The sequence below is a fragment of the Nannospalax galili genome, unplaced genomic scaffold (genome assembly GCF_000622305.1).
Source record: "Nannospalax galili isolate Female #2095 unplaced genomic scaffold, S.galili_v1.0 scaffold155, whole genome shotgun sequence".
In the NCBI taxonomy this organism is placed as follows: domain Eukaryota; kingdom Metazoa; phylum Chordata; class Mammalia; order Rodentia; family Spalacidae; genus Nannospalax; species Nannospalax galili.
Genome location: NW_008339923.1, coordinates 5,464,973 through 5,484,075, shown reverse-complemented (window position 1 = coordinate 5,484,075; position 19,103 = coordinate 5,464,973). Strand labels below are relative to the sequence as shown.

The 19,103-nt window shown below is 42.0% G+C and overlaps 1 protein-coding gene across 3 annotated transcripts in view; it reads left to right on the top strand.

Moving 5' to 3' along the window:
- Window positions 1–19,103, top strand: part of Lama1 (laminin subunit alpha 1) — a 150,818-nt gene that overhangs the window by 109,830 nt on the left and 21,885 nt on the right. For 2 of the 3 annotated variants that reach the window (XR_003849788.1, XM_008834653.2), the window contains exons 34-45: window positions 219–308; window positions 1,242–1,353; window positions 2,259–2,421; window positions 6,327–6,537; window positions 6,729–6,845; window positions 6,929–7,092; window positions 10,581–10,716; window positions 11,916–12,009; window positions 13,393–13,509; window positions 15,430–15,612; window positions 15,895–16,049; window positions 17,941–18,084. Coding sequence is in view for 2 of the 3 variants with exons in the window: in XM_008834653.2 (XP_008832875.1) it covers window positions 219–308; window positions 1,242–1,353; window positions 2,259–2,421; window positions 6,327–6,537; window positions 6,729–6,845; window positions 6,929–7,092; window positions 10,581–10,716; window positions 11,916–12,009; window positions 13,393–13,509; window positions 15,430–15,612; window positions 15,895–16,049; window positions 17,941–18,084 (1,686 nt within the window). In the remaining variant the exon portion in view is untranslated. The remainder of the gene's footprint in view (window positions 1–218; window positions 309–1,241; window positions 1,354–2,258; window positions 2,422–6,326; window positions 6,538–6,728; window positions 6,846–6,928; window positions 7,093–10,580; window positions 10,717–11,915; window positions 12,010–13,392; window positions 13,510–15,429; window positions 15,613–15,894; window positions 16,050–17,940; window positions 18,085–19,103) is intronic. The other variant, XM_029564302.1, reaches the window with a different exon arrangement.

Sequence of the window (19,103 nt, the reverse complement as noted above, 5' to 3'; positions counted from 1 at the left end):
AATACATTTTTAAAATTTTAGCATAGTAAGCATTTTAAGGTGAATTGAAGCTTAGTGATGAGTAATTGTGAATCCTTTTACTTTTATGTAACTAATAAAGGAAAATAGAATTGCTGTGAACAAAAGTGAAATTAGCACATGATTCTCTGTAAAGAAGGGAACACTTCACTTTAAAGCAATACAGTAAACACTGATATTGTTTCCTTTGTTCTTCTCAGAGATACTTGTTAAGAGAAAATACCAAAAAGATTCGGGCAGAGATTCAACTTGAAGGTGTTGCAGAACAAACGGAAAACCTGCAAAAGGAGGTAAATGCTTTACAGAAAGAACCAGCTCCCCACCAGCCTCCCAGGGCAGCCGAAATGGTTCTTGGGGAGCCCCCAGAGAATCTCCTCGCTGGAAGGTGGCGACGGAGGCCTATTGTCAAATTTATCATTTGTCACAGAGTTTTCAATATGTTTACACATATACAATCAGTGCATTGTATCGCCCTCTCTTGTGCTTGATTTAATTTCATATACTATTCTTCATGGCCCTAGGAACAGTAGACTGTATCTTAGATGTGTATACGTGTGTACACATATCACACAACTTATGTATATAGTACACAATACCTTCAAGGTGTATGTGAGTATACTGTAATATTTGGGCAACAACAAAGTATCTCTTAAGGACGCCTTTCTCAGAACATGTCCTTGTCATTAGTGACATGGAACTACATTTGGGTGCTAATGTGAACAGGACATTCCCAGTATGGACACAGGCAAATCTGTGGTTTGATAGTCAATGACACTGCTTATAAATATATACTCCTTTCTCATGATGAGTGTGTAGTAAATGATTTATTTGTTGTTTTATTATTTTTATGTGTATAAGTGTTTTGCCTGCATGTATGTAAGTGCACCCCGTGTGTGCAATGCCTGCAGAGGTCAGAAGAGGGTATCAGATCCCCTGAAACTGGAGTTACAGATGGTTAGCCTCCATGTGGGTGCTGGGAATCAAACCCAGGCCCTCTGCAAGAGTCAGTTCTCTTAACTGCTGAGCCATCTCTCCAGCCCTGTAAGTTATTTCATTAACAATTTAATCAATTTCTAGCCTGAAATATTAGCCTTGGTTTACATGATAATGTATAGTTTTATGTTTTAAATATATTCTGTTGCTTAAAAGAGGTAGTAAGTACAGTTCAGAAGCTTTCATGTTATTTAAAGTCATGCTAACCTGAGACCTTACTGTTCTGCCAGTTCACTAGAGTGTTAGCAAACAGTCAGCAGGTAAATAAAGCAATGGAGAGAATCGTCAATGAGAGCCAAACCCTGGCCACATTCATTGAGCAGCTGCAGACAAACATCAAAGGTAGTGTGGACACTCTCATTTGGGGACCTGGTGTTTACTTGGTAGAAAGAGTCGTCACAGTTACCCTGTGAAGTATGTGAACAGATGTGTGTGTCTTGGGCTGGGCTTCCTAGTGTGCTGAAGCACTGGACTATCCCAGAACCTGGAGATCCTGAAACGTCCAGGCCATGGGCTTTCATTGAGAGTTTTCTCACTACACAGTGCCCATTTCCGTTCTTATTTTCTGTATCGTATTATTCCTAACACTTGGGCCCTAATTCTCAGGTCCCATTATAGTAAAGTTGATATGTTATATCCATAATCATTTACCCAAGCGAGAAGCTGACAGGACTTAGGGCTTCTTTCTGGTGCCCAAGTACATCCACCCTTTCAGAGTAATTCAGTTACTCCAGAGTTGGGTCTTACCCATCTTTTAGCATGCTATTTTCAGTTTCATAGCTACAGCAAAAATATTCTTGCTAATCATTTAGGATGTGAAGACTTACAAAGTACAGAATATGATGCAAACCAGACTTTATGGGGAATAAGTAAGAAAACGATTAGTACAAGAAATGTTTAATGAAAAGATTACTATCAAGTGTTGAATGTTCATCATGCAAGGCATATTTACTGAGACCTTGCTATGTCTGTTCAGACACAGGCAATGTGGAGGTGAGCATGCTGAACACAGAGCCGGTTCTTAGGAGGGTTGTGCTGGGAAGACTGGCATTAAATAAATCAGGAATCCCAAGTTCAGGGGGGTTGTGTTAAGGGATATCCAGAGTGCACTGGGGATTCTGTGGTTCCTGGGGGTCCAGCCTAGCCTATAGGAACAGAACAGTCCTCACCGAAGAATGTTCTATGCTTTTTCACTTTTCTGCCATCTTCTTCGAAGAGACTTAACAAGTGACAAATCTTCTCCGTAGAAATCCTTGAAAAGGCGGCAACTTTGAACCAGACCATGGGTGAAGATACCCAGCTACCCACTTCTTCCCTTCAAAAGATGCACCAGAACATTTCATCTTTGCTGGAACTTATAAAGAAAAGAAATTTCACACAGTTACACCAAAATGCCATCCTTGAACTCAAGTAAGTTCCTGAGCATCATTCACAGTACCACCACTGAGAACTGGGTACCTGCTGCTGGGGCAAAGGAGAGAAAATGAGACAGGATGCTCACTGAAAATGACCATTGTGAGAGAGGAGAGAGACCCAGTTGACCAGTAAATGAGGAAATGGGTACCTGGCCCCTCTACAGAAAACATAATCGGTGTGATCAGTATTCAGCATAATCTTGGCGTACTATACAATAGGGTCTGTGCCTGAACAGTTGAGCTCCATTATACAAGCCCTGTGGTAAACCACCATGTAAGATCCCAAAGAATTGTTAAATATAGTCTTTGGAAACGTGAGATTCCCTTTCTGGCCTTTTTCTTTGTTTTTTCACACAGTTATTACCTGACATAACAACAGGTTGCCTTTTTGCTAGGTTCTAATGATTATCTTAAGAATTATTTTAACCAGTTAGATGATAATCACCAAAGCTCTATTGTTTCTAGTGACATATTTAAAGTATTTGTACCTTTTTGCTATTGTAAATTACCTTGGGAATGACAAATTATGCAAGCTATTTTCCATATTTCTGTGTTTACATTTTAAATATTTACATATTTATACGATGTATTTTTTTTTTCTCCCCAGCTTCCCCCCTTTCCTCCTTTGAAATAGGGTCCAGCTGGCCTAGAATTTAAAATGTTCCTGCCTCAGCCTCTGAGGTACTAGGATTACAAGTGTGTGCTTGAATGGACATTTCTAGATTATTTCCTCAGGTCTGTTATTATAATGTCCTGTAGACTTTCCAACAACACACTTCACGGGGTAAATCTCAGCTTTTGTCATAGAACACAGTTTTTGACCTTTTGCTTAGGTGGAACTTAAAAGGTGAGCTTGCAGGTGGATAAGACTTGGAGCAAGGTCTAATGATCTAATAACTAGAACATTAGTTAGATCTTGGAAAGGCCTAGAGAAAACTGTGAACTAAGTGCCATGGGGGTGACTAGAGGCAGTGAGGTCCAAGGGCAGGACAAGAGCTTAGAAAGGCCTAGAGAAAACTGTGAACTAAGTGCCATGGGGGTGACTAGAGGCAGTGAGGTCCAAGGGCAGGATAAGAAGGTGACAGAGTCTATGCCAGGGAGAGTGTTGGTACCACTTCTCACTGCTTCCTAGGTAGGGCAGAATCCCTGCCTATTTAGGAGCTTGTCAGGATTCAAATTCCCAGGCGAGCAGCCCTGGAGCTCCTCCAGAGTCTTTCTGTGGGGCCTCCCCTTCCTCCAGCCACCCTGGTCAGTTCCTTCATTCACTCAATAGAAAGGACTAAACCTTAGGTACAAACATGGTCCCAGAAGTTGGGGACACCAAGAGGAACAGTAGAGCCTGTTTGTCCAATGGGAACTTCTAGTCCCACTGTGAGAAGTTCATTTTCTGAATATGCATTAAGACAGAGCAGGGAAAGCAGGGCTAGTCTTCTCCCTTCCCTGCTCCCTGAATTCCTGCTGGCCAGGTCCTTGGGGACTGCGTGCTCTGCCACTGCTGCTCTTTTCTTTCTGTTTGGTGTTACCAACCTGATTCCAGAGTTCTCTCTTTCATCTGTAAGTGAAAGAGACTTTTTTATTTTTGTTTCTGTTTTTAAAAAAATTTTTGAGACAGGGTCTCCCTGTCGCCCCAACTGGCCTGGAATTTACTATGTAGACCAGACTGGTCTCAATATCACAGACATCCGCCTGTTTTGCCTGCATGTATGTATGTGTACTGCATCCACGCGGTGCCTACAGAGGCCAGAAGAGGGCATTGGATCCCTGAAACTGGAATTATGGAGGGTTGTTAGCTTTCATGTAGGTGCTGGGAACCAAACCTTGTTCCTCTGTAAGAACAGCCAGTGCTTTTAACTGCTGAGCCATCTCTCCAGCCCAAGACACTTTTATTTTTTTAAAAAAGAGTTCAAAATGTATTTGCTAGTCTCCAAAGTCCAGTTTCTATAGATAATTTCTGTATTACAGTATTTCAGAATATGTGAATTATTTAGGAATCAATCAAATTATTAATTATAATTATTAGAAAATTTGTGATTTGTCCTTGGGTCTGGATAAACAGCTTTGGCACACATAACAACCATTTTTCATGCCTATGTCAGACCACAATCACCTTTATGACTCACTAGGATGCTCAGGATTCAGTATATACTTGAGTTTATGGCCAAGATTATTTGAGGATGCACAGCCAGACCAAGAAAAGGGATGCGAGGAGTCTGAAGGAATCCGTAGAAAGAAGTGCAGGAGGGTCACCTAGCACCTGTTTCCCAGGAGTGAAAATATAGCATGAGGATGGAAATTTCTGCCTGAGGGAGTCATTAGAGGTTCAACATCCATGGGTTTTACTGGGAGCTGGTCATATCTAGCACACATCCAAATGCCAGATCCCCAGAAGGAAAGCAGGTGCTCGGTGTAAACAACGTTGCTTGCACAGTTGAACCATTATCTTATCATTTAGGGGATACTTACAGCCTTGCCCACTGGCCTCTCTGTGAGCAGCTGATCCCAGGTTGTCCTGTGACCTCTTCTGCACACCACAGATTGTGTTTGTAGCTGTGATTCCTGTTTTCTACTCTGGTGTCCCCAGGGCTATTAAAAGATAATTTCATTATGGAAAAGTGTTCTGTTAGCAGAGAAATTTTGGAAATACAGCAGCTACTAAACAGAGATTGGTTCTTTACTGCAAGTCTTCCTACACTGACTGAATGGAGTTTCCAGGGATGGAAAGAGCTGAGGAACAGGTCCAGGCTCCTTTACTAGTGGAATCTGCTTAATGATTCACAGGACACTAGGGTTGTGTTCTAGCTTCCTTCTCTGTTGTGTGATAAACACCATGACCAAAAGTAACTTTGTGAGGAAAGACTTTATCTCAACTTACAACTCCCAGGCCACAGTCTAGCACTGAGGGAAGTCAGGGCAGGAACTCGAGGCTGGAACCTGGAGGCAGAAAGTGGAGCAGAGACCACAGAGGAATGCCTCTTACTGGCCTGCTTATCCTGACTGGCTCTGTTACCCCCTTTATACAACCCCGGCCCACATGCCCAGGGATGGCACCACCCACAGTGGGCTGTACCCTCTTGCATCAATTACCAGTTAATAAAATGACTTACAAACATGGCCACAGGCTAATCTGATGGAGGAAATTCCTCAGCTGTGGTTCCCTCTTTCCAGGCATCCCTAGTGTGTCAACTTGATAAAAGTTAACCAGTACAGGTTGTGAAGAGCTACAATTTGGGGTGGGGGTGGGGGAATGACATATTCTATTCAACTTTGCAAAGAAGTAGTTATTGAAGAGTAATGCAGCTTTTTTATTGCTATGAATCATCCACATCACTGAACATTTATAAAGAAAAGGAAAAAAAAAAAACTTTTTCCTAAAGCTTATATTTATTAATGGTACAAATCATATGTTTTAAGCAACTTGAAAGTTTTTACAAAATTAATTTCCTAACTGGACAAACCCCCCCTTTTCTATCATATGAATACATTGGTCCCTTGTTTCAATTTCTTGTCTTTTTACAGTGAAAGATTACAGTTCCCATCATTAACATATAGTGTAGTTCCAAATTCTGAGTCCAGCCTCTTTGAGATGATTTATTTTAATTCAATGACTAAAACATGTTAGGAAATTTCTGTTTTAAGCAGTCAGGATCCACACCAAGCTCAATGGTACACACCCATAAGTTCAGCAACAAAGAAGGCTAATGCAGAAGAATTGTGTGTTCAAGGGCAGCCTCACAACATGGCAAAGGCATGCCTCAAAAATTTAGGAGGGAAGTTATTGTATACCATTTATGTTTGAAGAAGACACTGGGTACGGATATATAAAAATCCCTTCCAGTATCATTTCAGAGACACAAGCTCTATTTCCATTTCCTCACTATATGAACTGTTTTTATTTATCAGGGCTGCTAAAGATTTGTTGTCACAAATCCAGAAAAAGTTCCAGAAACCTCGGGAAAAGTTGGAGGTATTTAAGGAAGTGGCCAGCAGCCTCCTTTCTAACCGCAGCGCTGAACTGCAGGCAGCAGAGGCGCTCCTGAGGGAAGTGGAGACTAAGACTCAGGAGAGCAACCGCCTGTTGCCCATTGTCAAGGCCAACCTGAGAGAATTCAACGTGAGTGTCTGTCTCCGTAGCTTGCTCCTTCTCAATTAGAAGGGTACCCACATAGGCCTGCGTAAACAGCGTCATCTTTAGCATCTGACACAGCAAGCCTGACTATAGGCTGGAGCACGTGACATTCTATGCCAAAGATGGGTGCTGGCTGGCTTTTATGATGAATCCTTAAATGGTGATTTTTACTGCAGGATAAAAGCCTACACATTCGAGAAGAACAAAACTTGACCTCAAAGCTAATTGCCAAAGGACGAGGATTGGTAGATGCTGCCAGTGCTCAGGCAGATGGGGCACGAGACACTCTAACAGTAAGTTAAAGTGTGGACAATCGTATCTCAGTTTCTATTAGATAAATATGCTTATATTTCAAAACTTTAATATCTCCATGTAGCATCTGGAACATCACCGGGATGAGCTACTTCTGTGGACTACTAAAATCAGGCGTCACGTAGACAACCTGGTCATGCAGATGTCCAAGCGGAGAGCCCGTGACCTTGTCCACAGAGCTGAGGATCATGCTGCTGAGCTGCAGAGACTTGCAAGTGTCCTGAACAGGTAAGGCAGTCTGCTTTCCAGAATTCAAGAGATGTTTGATGAACTACTGATCAGGGTGAGGATGGCTATTTTGATTGCCATGCTGAATCATTTTTATTCCGTGTGTGTGTGTGTGTGTGTGTGTGTGTGTGTGTGTATGCCTATTTTGTAGTACTGGGAATTGAAGCAACCAAGGGCCTCTTGCATGCTAAGCAAACACTTTAATACTGAGAATATCCACAGTCCTTAACTTTTTAATCTTGAAACAAGGTCTCACTAAGTTGCTTTGGCCCACTTACCAGGTAGCCCAGACTAGCTTTGAATTTGTGATCCTCCTGACTCAGCTTCCCAGTCTAGGCTACCAGGCCTAGCTAATCTTAGGAGTGTTAACTGGTGAATTTATTTTTATTTTTATTTCTGTTACAAGGTTGGGTGAAAAAAAAAAGAGCCCAAGCACAGTGGGAACGTGTGTTTTTGTGAGGAGGAGAGCATTTTGTAAAAAGGAAAAGAATCTCCCCATTAAGAAACACAACCAGGAATGATTAGGTCACACCACAAAGGCAATTAGAAATGTCTTGCTAGACCGTTTCATAAGTTATGTGCTGAACCGACTGCTGCTGCCTACATGTATGATTGCAGTCATAACAGAACATGGAGTCAGATTTGCACCTTCTCAGCTACATGTATGATTGCAGTCATAACAGAACATGGAGTCAGATTTGCACCTTCTCAGCTACATGTATGATTGCAGTCATAACAGGACATGGAGTCAGATTTGCACCTTCTCAGCTACATGTATGATTGCAGTCATAACAGAACATGGAGTCAGATTTGCACCTTCTCAGCTACATGTATGATTGCAGTCATAACAGGACATGGAGTCAGATTTGCACCTTCTCAGCTACATGTATGATTGCAGTCATAACAGAACATGGAGTCAGATTTGCACCTTCTCAGCTACATGTATGATTGCAGTCATAACAGGACATGGAGTCAGATTTGCACCTTCTCAGCTACATGTATGATTGCAGTCATAACAGGACATGGAGTCAGATTTGCACCTTCTCAGCTACATGTATGATTGCAGTCATAACAGGACATGGAGTCAGATTTGCACCTTCTCAGCTACATGTATGATTGCAGTCATAACAGGACATGGAGTCAGATTTGCACCTTCTCAGCTACATGTATGATTGCAGTCATAACAGGACATGGAGTCAGATTTGCACCTTCTCAGCTACATGTATGATTGCAGTCATAACAGGACATGGAGTCAGATTTGCACCTTCTCAGCTACATGTATGATTGCAGTCATAACAGGACATGGAGTCAGATTTGCACCTTCTCAGCTACATGTATGATTGCAGTCATAACAGGACATGGAGTCAGATTTGCACCTTCTCAGCTACATGTATGATTGCAGTCATAACAGGACATGGAGTCAGATTTGCACCTTCTCAGCTACATGTATGATTGCAGTCATAACAGGACATGGAGTCAGATTTGCACCTTCTCAGCTACATGTATGATTGCAGTCATAACAGGACATGGAGTCAGATTTGCACCTTCTCAGCTACATGTATGATTGCAGTCATAACAGGACATGGAGTCAGATTTGCACCTTCTCAGCTACATGTATGATTGCAGTCATAACAGGACATGGAGTCAGATTTGCACCTTCTCAGCTACATGTATGATTGCAGTCATAACAGGACATGGAGTCAGATTTGCACCTTCTCAGCTACATGTATGATTGCAGTCATAACAGGACATGGAGTCAGATTTGCACCTTCTCAGCTACATGTATGATTGCAGTCATAACAGGACATGGAGTCAGATTTGCACCTTCTCAGCTACATGTATGATTGCAGTCATAACAGGACATGGAGTCAGATTTGCACCTTCTCAGCTACATGTATGATTGCAGTCATAACAGGACATGGAGTCAGATTTGCACCTTCTCAGCTACATGTATGATTGCAGTCATAACAGGACATGGAGTCAGATTTGCACCTTCTCAGCTACATGTATGATTGCAGTCATAACAGGACATGGAGTCAGATTTGCACCTTCTCAGCTACATGTATGATTGCAGTCATAACAGGACATGGAGTCAGATTTGCACCTTCTCAGCTACATGTATGATTGCAGTCATAACAGGACATGGAGTCAGATTTGCACCTTCTCAGCTACATGTATGATTGCAGTCATAACAGGACATGGAGTCAGATTTGCACCTTCTCAGCTACATGTATGATTGCAGTCATAACAGGACATGGAGTCAGATTTGCACCTTCTCAGCTACATGTATGATTGCAGTCATAACAGGACATGGAGTCAGATTTGCACCTTCTCAGCTACATGTATGATTGCAGTCATAACAGGACATGGAGTCAGATTTGCACCTTCTCAGCTACATGTATGATTGCAGTCATAACAGGACATGGAGTCAGATTTGCACCTTCTGATTTTCACCTTCTCAGCTACATGTATGATTGCAGTCATAACAGAACATGGAGTCAGATTTGCACCTTCTCAGCTACATGTATGATTGCAGTCATAACAGGACATGGAGTCAGATTTGCACCTTCTCAGCTACATGTATGATTGCAGTCATAACAGAACATGGAGTCAGATTTGCACCTTCTCAGCTCTTCTTCCATCATTCCTAAAAGAGAAGCTATTTGAACTCCATCCGTATATATTTTAAATTTATTACTTAGTATAAGAGTAGTAAAAACAATTTGAGTATGATAGAGTTAAATAACATTTTTATTTATAAATCATTAAATTGTGCCAATCAAATAGTAACAGACAGTAACTGCTGATATCTCTGGTGGGAATTTCCCAACTCAGTAACATTGGAGAGAAAATGAAGTAAGTTTCCCAGCAGGCAAAGTTGTACCTACCAGTCCTCACAATTTCTTATCTAGACAGAGCTGATGAAATGTCACTGTTGCCAGTTGACAAATTCCTAAGTGATGTGCCCGCTTGTTAGAATGAAGTTGAGCCAGTCGATTTATTATCTGATCCTCCTGCAGAATCTCTAGTGAATTTCATCAAATTGGAGTGTGCCACCTGAGGGGTGACACCCAGCATCCCTGCAGGACTTGGGGTGTGTGTAATTAACAAGCGGGTTGCAGGAAAGATTATAAATAATGCAGGGACGCCCCAACACAGGAAGGGGGCCTAAACAGAGATCAAGGGTGGTAGAGGACAGATGGTGGAAATTGATGGGATGGTTCTCTCAGGGAACTAGCCATCGCCTGTTCTTCTGATGTTAATTAAAAGCAGTTCTGAGTGTTGCCACACCAGAGAGCTGCTGCTTCTCAGAAATCATGTCTGTGTGTAGAGGGGAACATTCTGGTTGTTAGTCCTTGTCCCTTTTTTAGGGAGACAGAAACTAAGAGGCTTTCAGGAATAGGGGGCATTTAGAATTTTCAAAATGACCCCACCAAATTTGATATTTTTTTTTTTTACTAGTATCTCTAAATGTGCTGGTTTGATAGCAGCCTTGAAAATGTCAGAAATGTGTCTCTAAATGCAACCAGTGTGACCCACGTCCACGCCAACGTTCAGAGCCTGATTGAAGAGGCAGAGAAACTGGCCACCGATGCTCAGAGCACCATAAATAGGACGAGCTTGGTAAGCAGTGCCCAGGGCTTCCATGTCCACTCCTCTTCTGCACACCGTGCTTCTTCTGGAAGGTGCTTGAGCTTGCACTCAGTGGCTCACATATATGTTCATCTGTATTCTTTTCTGGTAGCATCTGTGGCCTTTTTTCATCACATTATATACCCTTTACTTTTAAATGTTTTTTGTGTTTTTTTTGTTTTTTGGGGTTTTTTTTTTTTTGGCCTTTTTTGAGACAGGGTCTCCCTGTAGCCCCAGCTGTCCTGGAACTCACTATGTAGACCAGGCTGGCCTTGAACTCAGAGAGATCTGCCTGCCTCTACCTCCAGAGTGCTGGGACTAAAGGCATGTGCCACCACGCCCAGCCTACTTTTAAATGTTTTTAAGGGAACAGGGTCTCACTACGATGCATAGGTTGACTTGATTTCCTGGGTCCAAATGATCCTTCTGCTTTAGCCTCTTGAGTAGCCAGAGCTATAGACACATACCATTGTCTTTAGCTCAGTCTAATCTTTTAGTCATAAATGCTTCTTCATGAAGATTAATGACATAAGGAAGACCCTTACAATTTCTTTTGAGGAAAAAATGGCGATGCTGGGGCTGGAGAGATGGCTCGGCAGCTAAAAAAGCACTGGCTGCTCTTGCAGAGAACCAGGGTTGGGTTCTCAGCAACCACATGGTGGCTCATCCTAGTCTGTAACTGCAGTTCCAGGGGATCCGATTCCCTCTCTGAACTCCACAGGCATTGCGTGCACGTGGTATACTTACATACACACAGGCAAAACATTCATATACATAAAATAAAAATATTTGTTTTTAATGACAATGCTCCAGGCGTGGTAGCGCAGGTCTTTAGTCCAAGCACTTGGAAGGCAGAGGCAGGCAGATCTCTGTGAGATCAAGGCCAGCCTGGTGTACATAATGAGTTCCAGGCCAGTTGGGGCTACAACAATAACAAACAAACAAACAAAATGACAATGCTATCTGATACCTACTTAAGACATCGCTCTTTACTCAGGGTGAGAAGCCTTGTAAGAGCTGGCTTCCTTCTTTCTATACTAAAAAGTGTCTTGGTGTTCTCGCTTCTCAGACATAATGAGTTGCCCCTCCAGCTCTGTGGTTCACTGGTTATTTGGCAGCTGGGTGGCGGCTCTTCTGGTCAATCTGCTTTCTTCCTGTAGTCGCCCTGTGTAAGATGTTCTGTTTTTCAGATCTCGGAATCCCTAGTTTCTCAAGGGAAAGCAGTTCTGCAGCGCAGTTCCAGATTTCTAAAGGAAAACAGCGGCATCAGGAGGAAACAGCAAGGTCAGTTAGCAGCCGGATGAGCAGAGTAAGAGGAAGCACATCTCTGAACATCCTTAAAGAACTTTTTTCCTGGAGCAGTTTGAGCTTCCCTTGTTTTTTTCTCTCCTTAATATTGTAATTTCCTGTCATCTGAACATTACATGATTTTGAATCTAATTCTACTGCAATTACTTGCTTGAAGGTGCATGCATCTTTATCATTAAGCCTTCCTAGTTATTAGACTGTACACTCATTGCTTGAGTCCAGGCTCTCTCTAGTTCTTCTGGGGTGTGTGGGGTTTCTTTTGAAGACAGCGTTCCTTGGTTTCTGTATTTCCCAGATCCTAAAAGAAATAGGTTATGTCTGATACTTTTTGTCCCTTTCATTTGATGAGTATCGTGTTAGACTTGTGCTAGGCTATCATTGAAAAATAACTAGATTAAATCATAAATTATGGACCATCTTTTCAATAAATACCTGTACTGTGTAAGAGTTCCTGAAGCAAGTGCTTGGCACATGTAAGAGCTATCCAGTAAGTGTAACACAAAATGGAAAGAATCTGTTTTGTAAGAGAAAGTTTGCAGGCATGAAATGTTTTATAATGTACAGCATGCTTCTCACGTTGACCAGACTATTTCCAGGGGTAATGCTGGACGCTCCTATTGCTGTCTGAACCCGGGCTTGACTCTGCATTTTTGCTTCTCTGTGAATGACACAGCTCAGAAATTCCATTGTCATGTTAGAGCGTCCCAGTGCGTATCACCAACTTCCCAATGCGTATCACCAACTCAATCATAATACTGGTGGGCTTTGCCTTCAGTTTGCACAAAAAAGGAACATGTAGACCGTGAAGATGTGAAATTCTTGGCAACTAAAATGTCATGTTTTAACCACATGTTCAAAATCCTAAATGTGGTTTTGTATTCTGGACAAAAACTAGTTTGAATAGCAGGAATAGAAGTTAAAAAGGCATTGAGATGAGTCTAAGTTTGGTGGTTTAATGGCAGGTTGGGGACTATGAAGAAGGTTCTGAGAGAGGGGCCCACATTCAGGGTTTGCTAGCCTAGGGGAGAAAGGTGGTCAAGTTCCAGGTATGAGTAGAAAAGTCTAGAGCGCAGGTTAAAAATGTCTTCAACTTTGAGCTTTAATAAAATCAGGCATGAAATTCAAGAAGTTGTATAGTGGAAAAGACAGTAGCAATGTAGAAAAAAATATATAAAGCAAGCCAAAACCCATCCTAATGTCCATAATAATAAATAGTGGTAAGTCTTGCTGGAGGAACTTTCAGCATTGTGTCTGTAGAAAACTGTTGATTCTGTGGATGGTTGGGAATTGACAACGCTGTTGCCTAGGCAACATTTTAGCAGGCTAACCTAAAATGGAACCTTTTTTCCCTTTACATAGGTATTACATTGAAGCTGAATGAGTTGAATAATTTGACAAGGAGATTTCAAGAGAATGTGGATAACATTACTCAGCAGACCAATGACTCCCTCTTGATAATTAGAACAATTCCTGAAGGTCAGTAGAAAAGAGTTTCTCGGTCTGATTAGTGAGTTCTTATTATAAAAGCATTACACAGGAGCATGAGGAAGTCCTGCCTGTGTCTCAGTAGGAGCTCTGGCTCAAAACAAGCCAAGATTGCTTGTTTCAACTTGCAAAGGAATGTGAATTAGAAGTGAAGGTCTCAGAACTTTTTACAGTAACAGCATGAAAATGCTACAATTTCACTCAAGAGACTTAGACTGTAATCTTAATTGGTTGCTTTCAGAGGGCTTGACATCACTTAGAGAAGGACCGTTCAAAGAGATCAAGGAGTCAGAAAGTGGAATGTGCTTTACCTGCCTTTGGAGAGAATGCCAGTTTCATTATAAACATGGCAATTTTTCTGCTTGGTGTTCTTCCTCCCTAAGGCAGTAAAGCATTGTAAAATAGGCCTGTTGATCACTTAATATTGATGGCTTGTAAAATGTTCATTAACATTTTAAATAAGTTCTTGAGTCATAACAAGTGAATTGTGCTGAAGTGCCCTCTGTATATTATCTCAGACTTCCTGTTCTAAGTCTCACTTTATACTTGAGGTGCTCCAGAGTCCTGTCTGCTCAGCTCCCTTGTAAGCAAGAAACTTACCAAGGGAAGCAGGGTTCTGGGTGGACACATTGGGCTTCCTTTTTATCAGTCAGTAGGATATTTTCTCATCTAGAAATTTACTTTTCCTTTTCTGTTTTTTTCCCCAGTGAAATATATTGTCCTTAATATATTTTGATGAAATACTTAACTTTTTATTGGGAACAAATTCATATTTACAGAAAAGTTGAAAGAGCAGTGAAGAGTACCTATATAGTTTTTCATTATTTTTATCCAGGGTGTCATCACACACCTTGACTGGCCTCAAACCCATGATCATACTGTCTGTGCTACCCAGTGCTAGAATGACAGGCATGTACCACCATGCCAGGCTTGATTCCAATATGTTTGTGCAGCTTCTTCTAGAATTAATGCTTTGATCTGTGCAATTACACATTTTAAAATGGATTGCAATGTTTTCATTGCCATGGAAACATCCTCACTCAGATATCTTGAATAATAAATTCCTCTTTGTCTTCCTGGCTGTGTGCTCACTGTGTTCCCATCATTTCTACATACAAGTAAATACCGCTTTGTCCAGTCTAGGCCAGTTCCCTCTTAACCACCAACTTAAGTTCTAGAACCTTCTTATCCAGATATGAAATGATGTAGATGAGGAATGTGGTTTTTTAATATTTTATTTATTATTTTTATTTTATGTGTATCATTGCATTGCCTGCATATATGTAAGTGCACCCTGTTGAGGCCAGAAGAGGGTATTGGAGTTACAGATGGTTGTTAGCCACCATGTGGGTGCTGGGAATCAAACCTGGGTCCTCTGTAAGAGCAACCAGTGTTCTTAACAGCTGAAACATTTCTCCAGCCCCGGGAATCTGTTTTGTGAAGATGAGAAGGGCATGCAGAAAAGGGTCAAGTAAAGAAGTTCAGGGCCAGTGAGATGCTCTGTGGGAAGGGCATCTGCTGCAAAGCCTGATGACTTGAGTTCTGTGAAACCCACATGGTTGAAGGAAAGAACCAAAGCCTGAAAGTTGTCCTTTGACCTCTACATATGTACCATAGTGCCTATGTGTGCAAATATTTATACAAAATAAATAAATGTCAAAAAGTAGTTTACTTCATCTGAAAACATGCTGAATTCATAGCCACTAGCCATTAGTTTGGTGACCACAATATATATTGAAATCATACAGAATTAACCTTCCAAATCATCCCATTTGACTTTATTAAGGTGATAGAACATATGGTACACAGCCTCTGTATTTTCTGTGAAGAGCAAGCAAAATAGCTGCTTTAACATGTATCTGTGTAAAATTACAGTGTCTTCAGTAGGGCTTGCCCATGCCTTTATTTCAGATGTGAGAGAGAAGGGAAGGAAAGCCAAAGAGCGGGCCTCATCAGCCAATGAGAGTGCGATACGGACACTGAAGAACGTCCTGCGGATGAGCCAGAGGGTCCTGGACACATCAGCAGGCCTGTCCAGAGTGAATGCCACATTACAAGAGACAAACGAACTTCTGCATAACTCCACAATGACAAGTACATCAGTGGTCTTTCTTCCAGTACTAAAAGTCTGCACCCTGCAGATTGGGAGACAGCAGGGTGCACAGGGTACAAAATGAAAATGCATCTGGATTTGTTTGTGGAGAGAGGGGCCCAGGGAACACAAGTTGCCAGAGAGTTTTATATGTTCTCAAATGCTGAAGGGTTTGATTATTAGGTGATTCTGTTTTATTTGGTGTCTTAATAATGACCCATTTCTTTCTCCTCTTTTCCTCCTCCTGGTTCTCCTGGTACCGTTTGCCTTCCTGTCTTCTTCAGCTCTGTTGGCTGGAAGAAAAGTTAAAGACATGGAAACACAAGCCAACCTTTTATTTGATCGACTGAAACCTTTGAAGACATTAGAAGAAAACCTAAGCAGAAACTTGTCAGAAATTAAGCTGCTGATTAGCCGGGCCCGGAAACAAGCAGCTTCGGTGAGATGGGCTTGGGATTCGGTTAATACCCCATCCCAAAGCTGGGGTGCTTGCTCATGTCATGACCTGACGCATTTGGTGGGCCTGGTGCTCACACCAGCTCCACTACAACTTATATAGGCCCAGATCTCAATAATCTCATCTCCTCCTAGACTTACCTCAGTCCATTTAAAACCAGTAATTAGCAGTTTTTCTTTAAATTCTGCTTATAGTGAATATGTTTCAGAAGATTCCAAAGGGTGTAGGGGTGGGGTTGGAGAGATGCCTCAGCAATTAAGAGCACTGACTGCTCTTGCAGAGGACCGGGGTTCAGTTCCCAGCACCCACATGGTGGCTGACAGCCATCTTTAACTCCAATTCCAGGGGATCTGATGCCCTCTTCTGACTTCCATGAGCACTGCATGACATAGGTGTATTTACATACATGGAGGCAATACACTAATACACATAAAATAGAATAAGAATAATACAGTTTTTTAAAAATTCCAAGGGAAGGACTCTCCTTACTTTGCAGGGATTTAAATTTGATTTCTGACTTCATAACTTAGCTTTCATGGAACGAAGTCTAAGTGGTGGCATCACTGTGAGTTTCGCTGTTACATGCTGTGCTGTTTCTTCATTTTAATAATGCAAGTACTCTCTAAAATGTTTGTGTAGTTTGCGTAGGACTCTGAGAAAACAATTTGTATACAGTACATACAGAAGCTGTTCAAGTCCACTCCACTGAATGCATGACGCACTGGCACCCGGAGAAGTTCAAACTGGGGAAACTGTGGTAGCCATCTGCGGTCCTCATCACTGGCTGCTCTCTGAAGAGCAGTCTTGCAGGCCGATGACGAGACTGGAGGGACTGTGTCGTTGCCATGCTGCTAGACCTAGAGAGGAAGAATGTGACCTCTGGTCTTATCTTAGTCTTTCTGAAGCTTTCTAGGGAAGATGAAGGAGCTCTGGGCTCTCCAAGGGTCTTCACTTCTAGAAAAGGATGTGGGCTTATATGAGTTCTGGCTTCCATCGGTTTTTTTAGCAATCTCCAAATAAATGTAAGCTCAAGGCCTAGTTCATGGTCAATACAAATTTAGAATAGTTGAGATTAATATGGGATATATACAGAAATAATTACCAACCAAGGAAATAAGATAGTAAGTAAATATTTGCTCTATAAAATTTACTGATTGAACATAGGACTCCTGCATTTATTTAACAAATGTCTGTGGGCCAGGTAGTAAGAGTCCAATCTGATAAAGTCCTTGTCTTTAAGGAATTAAATTTTATGTGAGTGAGACAGTTTCTTATATAAACTATCCCATTAAAACTAATTTAAGGGGCTGGAGCGATTGCTCAGTGATTAAGAACATTTATTGCTCTTTCAAAGGACTGGAGTTAGGATCCCAGCACCTACATTGGGTGGCTCTCAACCACCTGTTACTCTAGTTTCAGGGGATCCAACAGTCTCTTCTGGCATCTAGAGGCACTTACATTCACACGCACATACCCACACAGACAGACACACATGTACACATAATTAAAAAGTAAATCTTTAAAAACACTAAGTTCTGCATGGTGACACACCTATAGCCCCAGTTCTCTGGAGGCTGGGGCAGGAGGGTCATGAGTTTGAATTCAGCCTGGTCTACATGGTGAGACCTTGTCTCTAAACAAACAAATGAAACCAAACAAAACCTAATTTAAAAGACTTTCTCATATTTCAGCAGTTCGCCAAGTAAAATAATTTTCATCTTGGTCTGATTTCTCACTTCATGAAGCCCAAAGCTTGTGAATTATGAAGTGAGGAAGCTGGGTTCACACTGAAAAGTGGAATCCCATCCCTGATGTGTTAGAGAGCTGACACCGTGTGTCACCAAGTGATGGGACGCTTTTGTTTTCCCCACAGATTAAGGTTGCCGTGGCTGCAAACAGAGACTGCATCCGTGCCTACCAGCCGCAGATTTCATCCACCAACTACAACACGTTAACTCTGAATGTTAAGACACAAGAGCCTGACAACCTTCTCTTCTACCTTGGCAGCAGCACTAGCGTAAGTCAGGGACCATGAATGTTCATGAGCACAGCGATTTCCTCTGTGGACACTTTGTTCATGAGAAAAGAAATAAGGTCTTCCTGGAAAGGATAACCTACCAGAAAGAACCTTTGCTACAGTGGTAATGTCAAATTAAAAATAGCCAGCACAAGTGAATGCCCAGGGGCTGGGCAGATAGGTCAGTGGGTAAATTGCTTCCCTTGTAGGCATGGAAACCTGAGTCCCCAGGACCCATGTAAACCAAAGCTGGGCATGGCATCATGCATTTGCAATTCAGAGCTGGGGAGGTGAAGATAAGTAGATCTTTTGGGGCTTCTTGACCAGCCAATCAGGCCTAATTTGCTTCCCAGCCAGTGAGAGACCCTGTCTCAAGAAAAAAAAAACGTGAACATCAGTTAGGAATGATACTGGAGGTAGTCCTCTAGTTCCACATGCACATGCCTACATGTGTACCTATATATATATATACACACACACACACACACACACACACACACACACACACACATTGAAGACCTGTGGGAAGGAAAGTGACATTCTTGATCAGTGTCTTCCTCTGCCATCTCATTTGTATACCTTGGGAACAGAACTCCATGTAATGCCTTTGTGAACCCCAAGGTGATTATCAGGGTTGCCAGGTATCGCCTAGACTCTTCTTTCCAAGGAGATTCCTTTAGTTCCCAGAGGTTAAGTTTCCTACAAAAGACCACTGATCCTTCAGCTCCACTAGTGGGGAGAGGGTTCAAGCCCTTGGGAATGTTGGAAGAAGAATGTTAATAAGAGGCAAATACAGAGCTGTGACAAGGGGTTTCATGGCTCTTGTCTTACTCATATTTCACAGCCTTTAGTGCCTTCTGAGACCCAGAAACAAGCCAGTGCCTTGCTTTATCCTTCCTTGTGACTTGCTGACGGCACCTTTGAATGTTCCTGGGAATCCATGGGTGGTATTATAGAGGGCCTGCTCAGCAGAAGCACAAATGTCCAATTAGCCAGTGTCCCCAGGACTCTGACTCATG